At 61.7% G+C, this 16,597-nt stretch overlaps 1 protein-coding gene across 2 annotated transcripts; it reads left to right on the top strand.

Annotated features, from left to right (window-relative positions):
- Nucleotides 1-126: 126 nt before the first annotated feature.
- Nucleotides 127-5,699, top strand: LOC105241785 (sperm flagellar protein 1-like). 2 transcript variants are annotated; one of them, XM_034663531.1, is made up of 8 exons: nt 127-399; nt 1,029-1,140; nt 2,078-2,228; nt 2,574-2,604; nt 2,664-2,699; nt 3,066-3,153; nt 3,243-3,345; nt 5,290-5,699. In XM_034663531.1, the coding sequence occupies exons 1-8, from the start codon at nt 261-263 to the stop codon at nt 5,455-5,457; spliced, it is 828 nt and encodes a 275-aa protein (XP_034519422.1). In that variant the 5' UTR covers nt 127-260; the 3' UTR covers nt 5,458-5,699. The 2 variants fall into 2 exon arrangements, with proteins under 2 accessions (XP_034519422.1, XP_034519421.1); XM_034663530.1 differs by lacking the exon at nt 2,664-2,699 and having other exon boundaries at nt 2,574-2,639; nt 3,065-3,153.
- The last annotated feature ends 10,898 nt before the right edge of the window (nt 5,700-16,597 follow it).

The following is a 16,597-nucleotide window of genomic DNA, read 5'->3' as shown; positions in this document are numbered from 1 at the left end:
GACGGACCACGCCAGAGTTCTAGCTTTTCTCCAGGACTTTGGTGGGACCCCTCCCCCACCAGAAGTCAGCCCCAGGGCCCGGAGACGACGGCCCCCAGAGGCGGTCCCGCCGCCCCGCCCCTTCCGGTCCCCAGGGCTCTCCGAGAGCCGTCTCCCGGCAACGGCCCCGACAACCGGGTCCTCTGCCCCGCCCCTTCCGGTCCCCAGGACTCTCCGGGCGCCGTTTCCTGGCAACGGCCCCAACAGCCGCTTCAGCCGCCATGCTGGGCGCCGCCGGCCGAAGCGCTCAGTCTCCGCCGCCCCTGCCGTCCGGCGCCCTCCGCGGCCTCTGCGCCTGGCTGGACGGGCTCCCGCTCAGCCGCCCCAAGCGCCATCTGGCGCGGGACTTCAGCGACGGCGGTGAGGGCGGGCCGGCGGGGAGACGTCGGGGACTGCCGGGGCTGGGGTCCCTGGCGGGCGGACCGAGGGCTCGGGGGTGCCCGGCCGGGGAGGGTGGAGGCCGCAGGGCCGCCTGTCCGCAGGCAGGAGCTCGCTCTCGGCTGAAGAATGCCCCAGCGGTCAGACCGAAGTCCCAGCCGCGCAGGCCCCCTGCAGGTGCAGGACACGCCGGAGCAGGGGCGTGAGGGGCGCTCTGGAAGGAGTCGGTAGGATGGGAGAAGCGAGGCCGAGCGGCCGGCCCCTGGAGGAGGAGCCGCGTGGTGGACGGGGGCTCCTGCTGAGTCTAGCTGCATTTGGGGGGCATTCCCCTCCCCCAGCATTTCCTGGGGAGGAAGGGGCAGCCTCAGGGTTCCTCCCGCAGCTCCTCCGACCCCAGGCTGGCCCTCGCAGCCCTCCGTGGGGGCACGCACACGCTGCTGGGGGGCCTGCAGCCTGGCCCCTGTGGCCGCTCCCCCAGGACTTGGACCGTCCCTCGTTCTCCTGCCTCGTTCTGCCCTCCACCACTTCAGGGACCCTGGGAAACTGACATGTAAGGAAAGGAGAGCTCCGCTCATCAGGCCAGGCTGACCTTGCACCCCCGGCCCCTCCAGTGATGCTGGCAGAGATTGTGAAGCACTTCTGCCCCCGGCTTGTGGACCTGCACAACTACGTCCCCACCTGCAACACAGACCAGAAGCTCAGCAACTGGAGTGTTCTCAACAGGCAGGCCTCCTTGCTCTCTGAGGGCAGCCTCTCCCCTACCCGTCCTGGTCTCTGGGGCATGTCTCAGGCTGTGTCCCTGACAGCTTTGCTAATGTCTCAGTGTCACCGTAAGCCACCAAGAGGACAGCACAGTCAGGTTGAGACGTACTCACCAGGGCGTCAGTCCTGCCCTCTGTCCAGCCCATGCTGCCTGCACCTGTCACCAACTCAGCAGTGATTCTGGGTTGCAAGCTCTACTGCAGGCCCTGCGTTCATGGGCTTGACAGTCTGTCTAGTGGGAGATAGATACGTGAGATGCAACCGGCGTCAGTCGTGATGGGTGGCAGGACGGACAAGGATCCTCAGGAAGTGACAGCAGAATGAGGTGTGGGTGACCTAGGGCTGCAGTGGGGAGCAGGGTGCAGGGTCCCTGCTCTCCTGAAGGTGGACGGGGAGGGGAGCTCAAGCTGCCTGGGGCCCCTGGAGGCCATGGTCAGGACCTGGCTCCAAGCCTGGGGAATAGAAGGGACTGCGGGGTTGAGACCTGGGCAGGTTCTGGTAGGACTCATTTCAGAGAGCTGTGAGGGAAAAGGGGACTGGGGAGGAGGTGGAGGCGGGGGAGGCTGCTGCTTAACCCCAAGGGTGGGGGGGTGAGGGGCCATAGGGGTGGTGAGAAGTCTGATTCCAAGCACTTTGGAGCGGAGCCAGCAGGACTTTGCCAGAAGTGAGTTCTCCCGCTGAGGCCCAGGCTGGGACGGGCCCGGCCTGAAGGCCCAGGGCACTGACTGCTCTGGCCCCGGATGGGACAGCTGGGAACAGGATGGTTGCGGGGCTTCTGTGGGTGCAGGGGCAAGAAGGCACACAAGTCCCAGACTCTCTCCTCCAAGGAAAGCCAGACCCCCCTCCTGGCCCCACAAAGTGCACTGCTCTGAGGACTGCACCCCCTCTTCCTTTGCAGGAAGGTCTTTCACAAGCTGCGTTTGTGGGTCTCAGAGACAGAAATTCAAAGGGTGGTGGCCAACACGCCCGGGGCCATCGAGCCCATCTTGCTTGCACTGAGGGAAAAGGTGAAGGATGGCGCCGTCCAGCCAGCCTCGCCCCCCACAGCCGTAAGTGTTGGGCTCTTGTACGGCCTTTGACCTGCATTTGTCATGCTGGGATGTGGCCGGGTTATCTGCCAGTGATAGTAACATGGTGATGAAGGCCCTGCACACCCACGACCCTGGGGTGCACACTGTAGTGAAACCCTAGCCCTTGGCCCTTTCCCAGCATGACCCTCCAGCCCTGGGGCAGTGAAAACTCCCTGTGCCCAGGCCAGCCCCGGCCGTGCTCTCCTTTCCAGTTCCCCCCACCCCCATCCGTGCCTAGAAACACAGGGAGGGATGTTGGCAACATGAATGATGAGCGGTCCCCCATGGCTGGCCCTCACTGTGCAACCTTTGAAACCTTCGCAGGACCCAGGACCCTCCAGTGCTGATGCTAAAAGCCCACGGGCAGAGCTCACCACCCCTGCACACGCCGGNCTCCAGTGCTGATGCTAACAGGCCCACGGGCAGAGCTCACCACCCCTGCACACGCCGGTAGTACCCAAATCTCCAGATTGGGGAACTGAGGCCCGTCAGAGCCCGCTCGGGCCTCCCATGAAGGGCAGTGTCAGATGAGGCCTGTGGTTCTCTTGAGTTCACACCTCCAGGAGGGCAGGTCCTTGCTCTGAGAGGAGGGTCAGGGGAGTCCTGGCTCCAAGGCCACCCAGGCTGCAGCTTCCCCAGTGGGAGCCCACGGCTCCATCCGCAGTCTGTATGGGGGCCATTCAGAGGCATCTGGGGCTGTACTGTGGGATGACATTAGGCTAGACGGTGCCTGCGTGGTGCCTCTGGGCTCCATGCCCCCCCCCACCCCACTGGGTCAGCCTCTTCTCTGAGCTCCTGCATCTGTTTATCTCACAGGCCTGCAAGGCCCCACAGTGCCCTCCGGTGTGAAGACCCTTCCAAGTCAGAGGACTCCAGAGAGGACAGGCCACTGTGTGTGCATAGGGTGGGCCCCTGTCTCCTGACCTCGGCTGTTCCACCCTCACCCCACCCCCACCAGCCTTCTGGATCAAAGGCTGGGTGTTTGCCTTTCAGTCAGGACCCAGCCGATGGGTCCCTGGAACACCTGGACTCTGGGCTGCAACAGTTACTGGAGGAAAAGGAGCAGGCCCTGGTCGTGCTGCAGGAGATGGTCAAGGTACGGTGACCTGGGTGCCCCTCAATGCCCAGACACCCCCCAGGAAGCAGAGGGGCTGCCTTCCTTTCTAGGAAGCTGGGACCCGGTGTGCGTATGGCAGTAGGTGGGGTAGGCAAAGTCCCCGACCAGGGGGAACCTACAGTTAGTTTGACTATTTAGAAAACAACTGTGGAACGTTCCAAACATACCCAGAAGCAGAGAGAAGAGTATGGTGGACCTCCACCCCCATGACTCACCACCACCCTGTCTTGGCAGTTACCAAATCCCAGGGCCCAATTGCCACCACCCAGAGGTGCTAGATCACAGGCCCGAGGGCTGGGGGCTGAGTCAGGGAGCAGAAAACACTCCCCCAAGGCACACGCCTGGTTCCTCAGGTGCACAGCTGTCCCTCTGCTCCTTCAAGGGTCTGCAGCATTCCTGGGTTCAGGTGCCTCAATGACATAGGGAGTGGCCACCCACATGTCCCCCCACCCCCACCCTGTGGGAGCACAGGTTGCGGGTTTGGACCTGAGACAGTGCATGGAGGGTGGGGGTGTGCAGGCCACACCAGTTGGGTCTCAGCGTCAAAGGAGCCATCAGGAATTGTGAAAACAGCACGGTTCCCTAGCAGATACCCAAATCTTGATGAGCTGTTGTCTTGAGGAAACAGGAAAGTGATATCATCGTGTGGTTGGGATTTGCTGAAGGCAGCAGAGAGGAAGTGATAAGTAGCAACGGGGCTGAGGTCACTGTCATGCCCACGCCGGTGGCACCAGTCCATGTGCCAGCAAAGCGCGTCATACCCGTTCCACTTCACCAAACCCGGAGGGGAACACCGCTCCACCTGTCATTTGAAACGGCGGGGCAGTCGAATGCTGCTGCCGTGATTGTTGCCAGTGGCGAGTCTCCACGGAGAGAAGATAGTCCAGGGGAACGTGGGGGGATTCCTTGGTTTCGCCTGTCGGTGGAGCCGCAGCTGTGGGTCTGGGCGGGAGGCTCTCAGCCGGAGGAGGAAGTCCATTGCAGTGGACAGCGCTAGTCCGCGTGTGGCCTCGGGTCTTCACAGCTTGTGACTGGGGAGTGGGCATGGGGCATGTGGCCATGATGTAGGGGGTGTGGACGGCAGCATGAGGTGGGGGCATGCCGGGTCACACTGCCCCGCACTGTCCAGGGTTTGTGGAGGGGATTGGTCTGCAGAGAGGCCGACTCCCTGCCTCGAGCAGCTGGAGCTGTCTGTTGGTGGCTGGAGTGTGGGCTGTCACACCACTGACTTCACCTCTGTGTTTGGGGGCAGACAAGCTTTTTCTCGCCCGCTGGGGTGTGCCTGGGTCTGTGCTTCTGGTAAGGGAGGGTTTGTGACGTGGCTCAGGAGCGCTGCGGCCAGCTGCGCCCACGGCCGGACAGCCGGGTGTGGAGCCTGGCGCTTCCTTGTGCGCTGACATCAGCATGGGAATGGTTTCTTGGCTGCCAACTTTTAGAAGTAAACGGTGCGCGTGCTGCCCAAGCGCAATGCCTGCGTCCAGGCGACAGTCAAGTCTGCGAGCATGCCCCCCAAACCTGCCAGGGGCCGGGCGAGGCTCTTCCAGCAGGCAGGGCTGCAGAGGGCGAGGGCCGGGGGCCTCCACGAGGTCTTGGCAGCTCTGGCCAGCCAGGAGCCAGGAATGCATCAGAAGGGGTGAGGGAGGAAAGCCAGCACCTCCCATAGCCACCCCCCTTCCTCTCATGTCCTGTCTCCCCGACTCCATTCCTGCTGCCCAGAACCCCCAACTGCATGGTCCCCCTGGCTGCATTGAGCTCATTTCTGACAGCCTTTCCCTCAGGGCCCCACTGGAGGGCTTTTGGTCTAAGCACCGGCCATGTGGCCCTCACGGTGGGGCCAGCTGGACGCTCAGGCAGGGCTGACCCTGCCTGGCCCCCAGCTGGTGGACAGGGTGCTGCCTTCCAGACGTGTGTGTTCTCCTGAAGATTTTGCAGATGAAAGTGGTCAGGCTGGAGCGCCTGCTGAAGCTAAAGGACCAGCAGATTGGAGAGCTGATGAGAACCGGGACAAGTCCCAGTGACCGAGAGTGGCCGCGGAGAAAGTCTCCTCTGAGAGGCCCAGGACCCACCCCTCCCAAGGCCACTAGACCTTGAACTCGAGCCTACAGGAGCACCCCCAGACTGGGCGTTCTGCACGTGGCTGTGAAGGGCCCGGCAGTCTTAGAGTGGGACGCTAGCATACGAAGTGCTGCAGGGTGTCGGTGTGTGGGTGTTCACGGTGTGGAGGCCAGGGCTTCCAGCCCACCCCGGATACCCGTCCAGATGCGAAGACTGGTCTCGTTCCCCTGAGCTGTGCTGTCGTCATTGTGTCTGTGAACAGAAAGTTCCTGTCTGTGGTGGTGTGTTGACAGTGGTGGTTAGGGGGTGCGGGGCCAGCCATGTCCTCTGTCAGCCAAACTGACGTCCTGTGGAGGGTTCTGTGGAAGCTGCACCTGGCGAGCGTGTCCCCGGGGTCGCTTCGCCTCGTGCAGGAAGGGCGCCTGTGGGGATCGGGAAGCACCATCTGAGCGAGCTGCGCAGGTGCTGGCCGCCCTCCACGAGGGTCCTGGTTGCCTTGCAGCAACCCCCCAGGGTGGCCCACGCCCTCCACTCTGCTCCAGAGAGGTTGGACCTGGTCTTGCTGTGGCCTCACTGTGCGCTAGGCCCTACTCAGTCCACGTGGAGTCCCGTCCCTGGGTTGGGAACTTCAGGGCAGGACGTTGGTGTGGCCCGGATGCCCCCAGACACTGTGGTTGGCCTGCACCCTCCTGCTGGGAGGACACCCTGGAGCTTTGGTTCTGCCCTCCCCCACCCCACTGCCTCATTGCCCACCCCCACCTCCTGGGGCTTGAGGCTGGCCCCCTGCAGGGACTCAGAGCCACAAACCGTCTCCAGGGTTCCAGAGCCTTCCCCAGCCCTGAGTCAGACAGCCCATATCCTCCCTGAGTCAGACCCTGTCTCTAGCCTTGAAGCATGCATGCGTCAGGGCTTTGGAGCTCAGAGGGTGGGTCCAGGGCCCACGGGAGCCAACTGGGGCTAAGCTGCTTGGAAACACGACCCAGCCAGGAGGCACATGGAGACTCATCAGTCAGGTGGCTGGCTGTCTTGGCCAGCAGCCAGGGCACCAAGGTGGATGGAGGGTGGGGGCATGGCATTCAGGAGGGCATTCAGTCTGGAAGAGCACCCAGCTGCCTTCTCGGTGGATCTGGGAGGGGTGGTCTCGGCGGTCTACACACCCTGCTCCTGGAGAACAAGGAGCCACAGGGTCTGTGGGGGTCCAGGCCCCAGTAGTTATGGACATCGGGGTTACAAATGGCACATGCTTGTTCCTGGTGTCAGGAGCCAGAAAATCCGCCTGGAAATGGGGGCTCTCTCGGAGCTCAGGGCGGCATCTTGGCTGCTGCGGCAGGGGCGGGAAATGCCTGGGGAAGGGCCTGGCCCGAAGCCTGAGTCAGGACAGGCCCCGGGGGCTTTAGACCTCAGCCCTGGCTGCCTGCCCAGCCCCTGCAGGAGCCAGGGTGAGGTGGGGGCATCCTGTATTCTGTTGCTTCCGTGGTACAGCACCGGGCTGCCAGCCTGCTCGGGGGCCCAGACCTGTACAGACACAGGTGCACTCGTGAGGCTGGTTGGTTCCTTGCTGAAACAGGAGGCTGCTGTATGTGCACGGTCATGCCTGTGTGCTCCCCAGTAGAGGTGGCTCTGAGGGCTGGGTGTTGGGGTAGAGACAAGGATGGAGCTTGGGGAATGTGGCCCCAGGTGATGGTGCCTGGAGGCAGGGGCCACTTCCAAGTGCAGGCCCAGCTTGCTGACCTACAGTTAGGCCCATGGGCAACCTCTTTGGGGATGGGGATGGGGAGGGCTGGGGGGATAGGCAGGGAGCTGACCAGGGGCCAGGGGGCACAAGGCAGGGAGAGGGGGTGTGAGCCCCACCCTGGCTGAAGGAACAGCTTGGTTTTGTGCCCCCAGCACAGGCTGAGATGAGGAACAGCCCATGGCAGGTGTCTGGGGTTCTGAAGGGGCAGGGCACATCAGACCCTATCTCTGGAGGGCCTGATCAAGGGCCTGAGAGGCTCCCCTCTGATCTGCCCAGCTCCTGGAGGGACAGCCCCCTCACCCCTGCTCTGGACAGCAGACGTGGTAGGTTAACGGGCAGTGGGTTCTGAGTTCTTGGCTGTGGGCAGAGCTGACTCAGGCCAGGTCCCACTGGACAGTGGGGGGGGAGGCTGCCAAGCCACACCCTGTAGGAGGTAGGACCTCGGGCTGGCACTCGCCCCTCCAGGCTCTGTATGGGAAGCCCCTCCCCAGCAAAGACCCCAAAACTGAAACCCCAATGACTTCCTTTGGGGGCTCCCTCTGGCCCAGCAGCACCCATGACCTTGGGTGACCATGATGTCACAGGACTTCCCGCTGCCAGGTGTCCCCTCTGCGGGGCCGGGGACTGATAGCCAAGCCTGGGGGCTAGCCAAGGTACTCTACATGGGACCCTAGGTCAGGAGGTGGGGTGGGGTTGGAACCCCCTGCGGAGAGCAGACCACTTGTGTCCCCTCAAGCCCTCCCCAGTGTGCTTGCATCTTGGGGTGCCACTTGGAAGAGGCTGGCTGGGGTGCAGGTGCTGGAGGGGGTGGTGTGTGCCACAGGCTGCAGAGTTGGGAGTTCCCTCGGGGCCGTACAAAGCTATTGACAAGTGAACCACGGGGCACTGCTGCGGGTCCCCCCAACCCCATTCTGTTTACCTGGGCACCTAGGGCAACCTCATGGTCAGGCCAGCACAATCTCAGGCTCAAGAGGCTTCTGGATCCTTCTCTGGGGAGGTAGGATCCCAGCACAGTGCCACGAACCAGAGGGTCATCAGCCCAGTTCTGGGGTTCCCACCCCAGGCCACAGGGTGCTCTCCTGGGCTCTCAGGACTCCGGTGCTCCTGGAACCTGGGGTGCCCACCTCGGGGGTCTCTTACAGATGGTTAGCAAGTTGGAAGGCATGTTGCTATGGACACCCGGGGTGTGGGCTCCGGCCTGGGTCTCCGGCCCCCCCAGGAAGCAGTTGTTTCTGCGGTGTGCTCATGGTTGCTCAAGGTGATGGCATGCTGTCCTGCTGGCCAGGCCTCCTTGGGGAGGACACAGTGAGTGACACCAGCCAGGTACCGTTTCCCAGGTAACCGTACAAGGGACCGAGCCTGGGGGTAAATTTAGGACAAAATCAGAAGCCAGGTCAACCCTACGTGCAGCTGCTTTTTCTCTAGTTCGAGGTTTAACTTTGTGTTGAAGCGGAGTGTGGGCTGATAGCGGCCCACACACTGGCTGACCTCAGTCCTCAGTTCCTGCCCACGGTGGATGTGCACGGAAAGTGCTAGAACCAAGTGAGTGCCTCCAGGAGGGAGCCAGTGTAACACAATGTGGCTTCATCCCTGTGTGCGGAGATGCAGGCAGAGCAAAGGGGACTGAAGGTGGGTCTGAGCGCAGAAACGCCCAGCGTCTTGCCCCTCGGGCTCGGACTCCTTCCTCCCACAGTAGCCAGGCTCCCGGAGGCCGGAGGCCGCAGGCAGTCCCGCTGAGCCGCTCCTCGTCGTCGTCGCTGGCTCTGGCGTTCCCACACACGCGGACCTCCCTCCGCTCAGACCCCGGGTTGCCGGCCCCAGGTTCAAATCAATGCCTGGTTTCGAGTTAGCTCACTCCAGCTTTCTTCTGACGCGAACCCCGAACCCCAGAAACAGCTGCCCGAGAGAGAAGTTGAGCAGGAGCGGTGCCAGCCCGCCCCTCCCCAGGCTAGACAGCGGGGCGGGGGGGGGGGCGCAGGGGAGCCCGGCCGTTCAGTGGGCAGATCTTTCTGTACATGTGAAATACTCATAATTTCTAAAACTTTTTAAGGAAAAACCCTAGGGTGCACAGAGGTGTCATGTGAACTGGCGACTGGAAACCCACTGCCCAGGATCGCGGAGTGCCCAGGGCCTCACCGCAGGCACAGACCGCTTCTCCGGCCTGGCCCCGCCCCCGCCCAAGGTCAGCCAAAATCGGGTGGCTTGGGTTTCGAAAACCGGCTTCCTCATTTGTAAAATGGGGAAGTGAAGTTCCCAGCGATCCGGGTAGGCCTGGCCTCACTCCCCCTGCCCCTCTGCCACCCCTCCGGCCTGGCCCGAGAGTGGCCCCATGTGGCCAGTGCAGGCATCACACCTTGTTGACCCTCAAAAATGGGCAACGCATGGTCCGGGTTTGTAAATATTGCAGCTTTGGACTTTAATGACCAGCAGGCCTGGCATCCCCATTACCTTCCTGCAGAAAGGACTGGGAATTCCCAGTTCAGCTGGAAACCTGTGAGCTTGCTGCCACCGGATCAAGGGTGGGGGGAGCGGGCGGTGGGGCGCAATCCCCCCTCCCCACTGTGGTCTGCGCTCCGTGGGGAGCCCCTGCCCACACGATGCCCTCTCCCTGGCTCATGAGTCTGTGTTTTCATGGATTTTGAAACAGCGGATCCAACTTTCTAACCCTTTTGCACCCACTTTTCCATTCCCAGCTGTGTATCTGAGTGAGTGCACGAGTCTGCGGAAGCACTGGGCAGGTCGGAGCTGGATACAGTGCTGCTGGAGACACACCTGGGGGGTGCACCCAGGCGGAGGCCACCCCAGGACTCCGGTGGGGCCCCACAAGATCCCGATGGCTTAAGTTCCAGCAAAAAAGTCATTTCACGTGGGCGGTGGGGTGTCAGGTGGTGTGGAAGGGAGGGAGGAGGACCCTCTCTCTGCTGGTTCCAGTCCCGAGGCACTCAGATGAGAGAAGGACATCATATCCACCCTCGTGGGACAGGCCCTCCAGCGGCAGAGAGAGGGAACCCCAGGCAGGATAGGGAGTGGGAGTACCAGCCAGAAATGGGAGCAGGGAACGGGGAAATAAACAATAAAAACACGGGTATTGTAGAGTGGGTGGCCAGGGAAGAAGAAATGAAGAAAATGAGGTTGATGGTTCAGGCACTGAAGCAGCAGGTACAAAGGCCCTGGGGTAGAGAACCAGGGGTGAGAGAGCTTTTGTTGTCTGGTCTTCAGGCTAGTGGGTCAAGGCTTGGGGGTACTTTACCCTGAGAAATGTGGGAGCCATTGGCAGATGCTGGACAAACGAGAGGCTCAACGTTCTGTCAGGGTCCTTGTGACTCCAGTAGGTTGGGGCCTGGGGGCCTGGAGACCCCCCAGACAAGCCCAGTGGACAAGGCCTGAGGAAGGAGCAGCAAAGGTTTGAGAAGTCCTGCCCTTTGGCAGGTTTGGCTGCGAAGGAAACATGCACACAAATGTCCTCAGCATCCCTGATGAGACACATCCAGAATTCCAAAACACAGGGAAGGGAGGCTCCAGGAGAGGGCCATCTGTAAAGCTGTTCCCAGGCAGAGTGAAAACCCGGAGGTGCAGGGCTCACCGGGGTTCAGACGTTGCATGAGCTGCTCAGGTTGTAACTTTGAGCTGCCAAAGCTTGGGCGCTCAGCTCAGTATTTCGCCTATCTTTTTGCAGGGTTAAATATTTTGTAACTTTTTTTTTTTCTTAAAGAGAGACAGAGCGAGCACAAGTAGGGGGAGGAACAGAGGGAGAGGGAGAAGCCGACATGGGACTCAATCCCAGGACCCTGAGATCATGACCGAGCCGAAGGCAGACACCACCATCTGAGCCACCAGGTGCCCCGATTTTGTAACTCAACATTTTTAAGGGAGAAAACACTCAGGGATGCACAGAAGGTGTGAAAATGTGAACTGATGATTAGAAATGCAGCTGAGCATCCTGCTTTTGTAAATCTTAGTTTAGAAATTTATTTAAAATAAGAAATTTAGACGCAAGCTTTCAGTGAGTGACCAGGAGTGAAACCACAGATGAGTACTTAGGAAAAGACCTTGCCAGGCCTCCGGGGCACGGACCGCTGCTCCGTGGGGGTGCCTGCAGACCACCCGGGCCTGGGAATACCCCACCACGGGTGCCCAGGGAAGCGTGGCTGCTGCCGCAGAGATGGGTGGCGCACACGCGTCGCCCCAGGAGGTTAGGTGGTGCCTGGGAGCGACGCTGGGCGGGAAACCAGCATGGTGACCGGCGATGGCTTCTGGGCAGCGCACAGACCTCTCTTTTCCGTGTTGCTCTCGATTTCTATAGTAGCAATATTGTTCTATATCGGGGAAAAATGGAAGATGACGGTTCTTCCCAGCTTGCCTGGGAGACACAGAGTCGTGCTGCTGCCTCCCTCCGGTGTCCTCAGAGACTCTGCAAAGGACGCCAGATGCTCGAAGATCCGCGGACAAAGTGCTCAGGCGTGGGCCTGCTGCCTCCGGGCCCCGCCCCACCAGGAAACACAGAAGCTCGGCCAGGAGGTGGTCGACGGGCCGACGGGGATCCCGCAGGGTGGGCCTGCCCCAGGGGAGGGGGGGACCCCACGTCCAGACCCTTCTGACACCCCCCACGCCCTCCTGGGTCTTCTCACAGGGTTTTTTTCTTTCTTTTTTTTTTTTTTAAAGATTTTATTTATTTATTTGACAGAGAGAGAGACAGCCAGAGAGAGAGGGAACACAAGCAGGGGGAGTGGGAGAGGAAGAAGCAGGCTCCCAGCAGAGGAGCCTGATGTGGGGCTCGATCCCCGAACGCCGGATTCACGCCCTGAGCTGAAGGCAGACGCTTAACGACTGCGCTACCCAGGCGCCCCCCACAGGGTTTTTTTCTCCTCCCCTCCCCCCACAGACTGAAATAAAGTGATACGTGCCCTCCGTGCCCCTGACTCCATCCCTCAGGTCGGCCCAGTGGTTGTCCAGGCAGATGGCAGGTTCAGAGGTCAAAGAGGGTGGACAGGGGGTGGGGGGCAGCAGGGCCGGGATAGAGGCTGTGGCACCCTTGGACACCCTCACAGTGGCAGTCACCTGGATGTGCTGGACGCCCCGACCCTGGTTGGCATGGTGCCAGCTTGCCCCACCCTGCCCCCTGCATGCAGCCCATGCTGGGCAGCTGGCTGGTGGGTGTTGAGCCCTCTCTGGGCTCCCAGAGGAAAGCCCACCCTTCCTGGCTGGGCCCCAGGAGAGACCAAGCAGGGCTGAAGGTGAAGGGTCAGCTGGTCCCTCCTGAAAGACCACCACCATGCCTGCCTCCCACTCCCAGGGCCCACATGGGGCCAGCCTCTCAGGAAGGGCTCACCCTCCCCACACCCTGTCCCAAACTTTCTGATTCTCTGTTACCCCTCTGCCCAGTGTTCCGGTTGGCCCCAGCCCTGGGCAGCTGCCCCGGTCACTCCGTCCTGTCTTCACCGTGTCCTCCTCACTTCCCCTGTGGGGAAGAAGATGGGCTCTGCTCACTCGCATTTCCAGGCCCAGAGGCCTCTGACCCAAGTCCTTGCTGCCCCAGCATGCCCTTCACCTCCATCCCCACTCAGGGTCCCAGACCCAGGGGAGCTCACATATACTCACATGCACCCTCCAGGTACACACACGGATGTGCACACACATGTACGCTCACACTCAGTCCCCCAGGGTGCCTTCCTTTGCTCGCACTGTCCGCGGGCTCCTGCCCTGTCTGGACCGGTCCTCTTCTCCGTGACCCAGAGCTGCGTGGAGCAGCAGGTCACGGAGCTCCTCCCTGGGTGGTCTCCAGCCCTGTAGCCAGGAGAGGTTGGCCCCAGCTCAGCCCCTTCCCAAGATCCTGGGTCCGCTCAGCCTTCCCAGCCCTCACCCAGGACAGGGGGCGCCCTATAGCCCCCACCAACCCAGCCAGGCAGTTCTCTGTTTACGAGGAGATTGGGGAGGGGTCCTCCTAGGGAGCACCTGGAGCTGGGTCACTTGTTTCTAACCCTGACTGGCCCTTGTCCCTGAATGCTAGGCTCACCTTGCTGCTCTGGGCCTCGGTTTACCCCTCAGCAAACTGAGGCTGAGGACCAGGGCCCCACAGGCCCAGCCAGAGCTGATGCAGGCAGGGGCTGGGCAGTCTTGCCCACACCCGCAGCATTCCCTATTCCTAATTGACACCCCAGACTTCTGCCGAGGGGCCTGCAGTACCTGTGGGGACCCCAAACTGGAGCCTGAGGAAGGCCTCTCTCTGTGAGTCAGCTGGCCCAGGACCCAAGGAGACTATGAGGGAATGGCAGTGGCCATTATGTGGGGAAGACAGAAGGTGACAGGCCCCTCCCCAAACTGGGGGCAAAGCCCCCTTTTCCGTGGGAAAGACACCTCTGGCTGCCAGGTCGTGGATGGTAGTGACTGAGCTGGGGTCAAGGTGGATAGCTGGGGACCTGGGCCGAGCCTGGTGTCTAGACCCAAGGAGTGGGTGGGAGGGGGTGGGCCAAGCGTGTGTGGGCATGTGTATGAGCGAGCAGACATGAGCATGATTGTGCGGTGAGTGTGTGCCCACACGTGCTTGCGTGAATGTGTGTGCACGTCTGTGGGACAAGCCCAGAGGCCCAGTCTTGGGCTAGGTGCTCAGAGGGCCTCCCAAGGGCTGGGGCTGCCTGGTCAGCAGTCCTAACAAAGGGCCCCTGTTCTTCCATGGGTGGGGGGTCCTGGAAAGGCCAAGGGTGCCCTGGGAGGGGCTGTGTGCACAGCGGCCTTGGAGGGCAGAGGAAAGTTCCCATGGCCGGGCCAGTGTTCTGATATGGCATGGGAGAGGAGAAAGAAAATATCAAGAAGCCACGATTATCTCCCCCGGAGAGGGAGTCACAGGACACAGCCTTGAAACCCTGACGCAGAGAAGCAGGGGCCTCCCAAGCCAGGCTTAACCCTTTGCCTCCCCCTCCTGCCCCTTCCCATGGGCCCATCCATCCTCCTTCAGACCCTTGCGTGCACGGCCCGACCAGGAGCACTGGTCCCAGGGACCCGGCACCCTCTTGTGGCAACCCATGGGCGCCCAGGGCCACAGGCCCCTGCAACTGAGGTCACACTGGCTGTCCTGCCCTTCTGCTCGGGGAACCCCCAGGAGCACAGGGATCTCTGCCCGGGCACCTCTCCCAGGGCAGTGTTGAGGGTGGAGGGCCAGACTCATTTCCTGTTAGCCCACCTCCTTGAGCCCTCGTTCTGGCCATAGACAAGGGTGTCAGGACCCCAGGTTTAGCAAATCAAAATTCAGGACAATCAGCTCAATTCCAAGCCAGATCGATGAGTAGTTTTTGTTGTGACTGTGTCTTTGCACTGCTCCCCACTCCTCTGTGAAGCGATGTCCTCGCTCGAGTCTGTTGAGGGGCCAAGGCTCTCGTTTCTCTGGGTAATACCTGGGGGTGGGAATGCCACGCCACAGGGACATGACCTTTAACCTCATGCCTCCGGAGGGATTGGCCATTTTCAGCACCTCCTTTAACAGGTGGGGAAACTGAGGCCAGGAGAGGCAGCCCACGCTGTGCTGCCGTGGTGAGCCATAATCTAGGCCTCAGCTCTTCCACTGCAGAGGGGTGGCTGACCCTGCCTGAACAGGGCTGGAAAATGACAGTGGAGACTAACCCAGGAACTGCAGTGAATCCCCAAAAGCGCAGGGCAGGCTGGGGTGCGGGCAGGCTGGGGGTGAGGGCAGGTTGGGGGTGTGGGCTGGCGAGACTGAAGCCTCTGTATCCCGCAAACTAATGGGGTACCCTCTCTGGGAACAGACGGGGAGAATCCAGCAAGGGTTAACAACAGGCTACCTTCTGGGGGCTGGAAGCCATGGCCTGAGCTGAGCAGACAGCTGTGGGACAGGCCCTCCCCACCCGGAATGGAGTACGTACGGGGAGGGAGCGAGTTGTCTTGAAGGCCGCCCCTTATCACCCATCAACTCAGTGCCAAGCACGTCCTCCCAGGGCCAACAAGGATATTTTCTGTTTTGTAGGCAAAGGGAGGGCCGGGCCTAGCGCGTTTGGAGTTCTAGGGGCCACTCTTGGGGTCCACGGTGCCCAAGGTTGCACCAGACCTAGCAAGGGGGCCCTGCTCCAGGTGACAGGGACCAAGACACAGAGCCCAGGCCTGCATGGACTCCATGGGGCTGGCCACCAGAAAGGCTTCCTGAGGCTGGAGTCTGCCTAAAGGACCCAGGAGTGCTACAAAGACCCCAGCCTCGGTGTCTGCCCACTGGGAACTGTCCTCACCGCTTGAGGGGGGTCTGAACTGGCGTGCAGAAAAGTCTGACCTGGGGTCTCCCTGGACAGGTGGGAGCCAGGCTGTGTGGCCACGTGTGCAGGGAGGGGCCGCCTGTGGCCTAGCATTCCTGCTCCCGGTTTGGGTTCCACTCAGAGCATGGAGGGGGCCACGCAGCAGGTCAGAGCAGGGTGGGTGGGCAGGGTCCACCAGCATCCCAGCGTCCATCTGCTGGGCACTCTCCCAACAGCTCTGCCAGGCTGAAGCTGTCCCTCAGTCCATTCCTTCATCTCCTGGATCCACAAGACTGACATGCGTGGGAGGCTGACACCCCAAGAGTCGGGCTGTCCAGGGGCCACAGCCAGGCTGCTGGGATGGGACCCCCCCACAGAGCACCCAGCCTCTCCTCTGCCTCCTTCCTCTGAGCAGCTCCGCAGGCAGGCAGCAGAGGGAGGCTCCCGGACTCAGAATCTCCCACGTCTCTGTGGCTTTCGGGGGAAACAACAGACAGTGGCCTGGCCCCTTCCCCCAGCTGGTGGGGCACTGGCCACCCCATCCCCAGGACAAACTCTTGGGCTTCTCCAGCTTCAAAGGGAAAGGCAGGCCAAGGGGATCATGAGGTAACTGGAGGGGGACCAGGGACACCCAGCCACGGCCCAAGGCTGGGGTCCTTGCCTGACACTGTCTCTTTAACCCTTTCTGGACTTTGGAAGTGCCTTACACTGAGCAGGCCTTGACTTACAACCAGGAAAACAAGTTTAAGGAAACAAAGTGCAGACGTGGCAGTGCTCTGTCCCCACCCCACCGCCCTCTGCCGCAGGACCCCTGCGGTACTGCAGAGAACAGTGACCAGAAGACGCGGCCCGAGCCACCACGGGGCTGGAGGGCTGGGGTGTAAGGGCATCCCCCTTCAGCCAGAGACTCTGCAGCCAGTGTGAACGAAGACGGTGTGAGCAGGTTTGGGGCTCTGCTCCTCCCAGCAGAGGATGGGGGCTGACACACCCTTTGCCTCCCCGGCATGGGCTCGGGGAGCGTCTGTCCCTGACCGCCCAGACGCTGGTCTCTGCACCTCTGTGTCCATCAGCCTGAGGCAGAGGCCTGAGGCCAGCGCTGGGGGACTGTCCCCACAGAGGCCATGGGCCTGCAGCAGCTCTGTTCCAAACAGGGGTCCAGACCATGGCAGGGCGTGTCAGGAGGGCCTGGGCCAGGCAGCAGGGCCCA

Source organism: Ailuropoda melanoleuca, chromosome 6, assembly GCF_002007445.2.
Source record: "Ailuropoda melanoleuca isolate Jingjing chromosome 6, ASM200744v2, whole genome shotgun sequence".
NCBI lineage: Eukaryota > Metazoa > Chordata > Mammalia > Carnivora > Ursidae > Ailuropoda > Ailuropoda melanoleuca.
This window is presented reverse-complemented; position numbering and strand designations above follow the sequence as displayed.

Excerpts from the sequence above, each read along its gene's own strand:
- LOC105241785 (XM_034663531.1), top strand. The coding sequence starts at position 261 with ATGCTGGGCGCCGCCGGCCGAAGCGCTCAGTCTCCGCCGCCCCTGCCG. Across the intron at positions 1,141-2,077 it reads AACTGGAGTGTTCTCAACAG|GAAGGTCTTTCACAAGCTGC; the intron begins GCAGGCCTCCTT and ends CTTCCTTTGCAG. Across the intron at positions 2,700-3,065 it reads CACCACCCCTGCACACGCCG|GCCTGCAAGGCCCCACAGTG; the intron begins GTAGTACCCAAA and ends TTTATCTCACAG.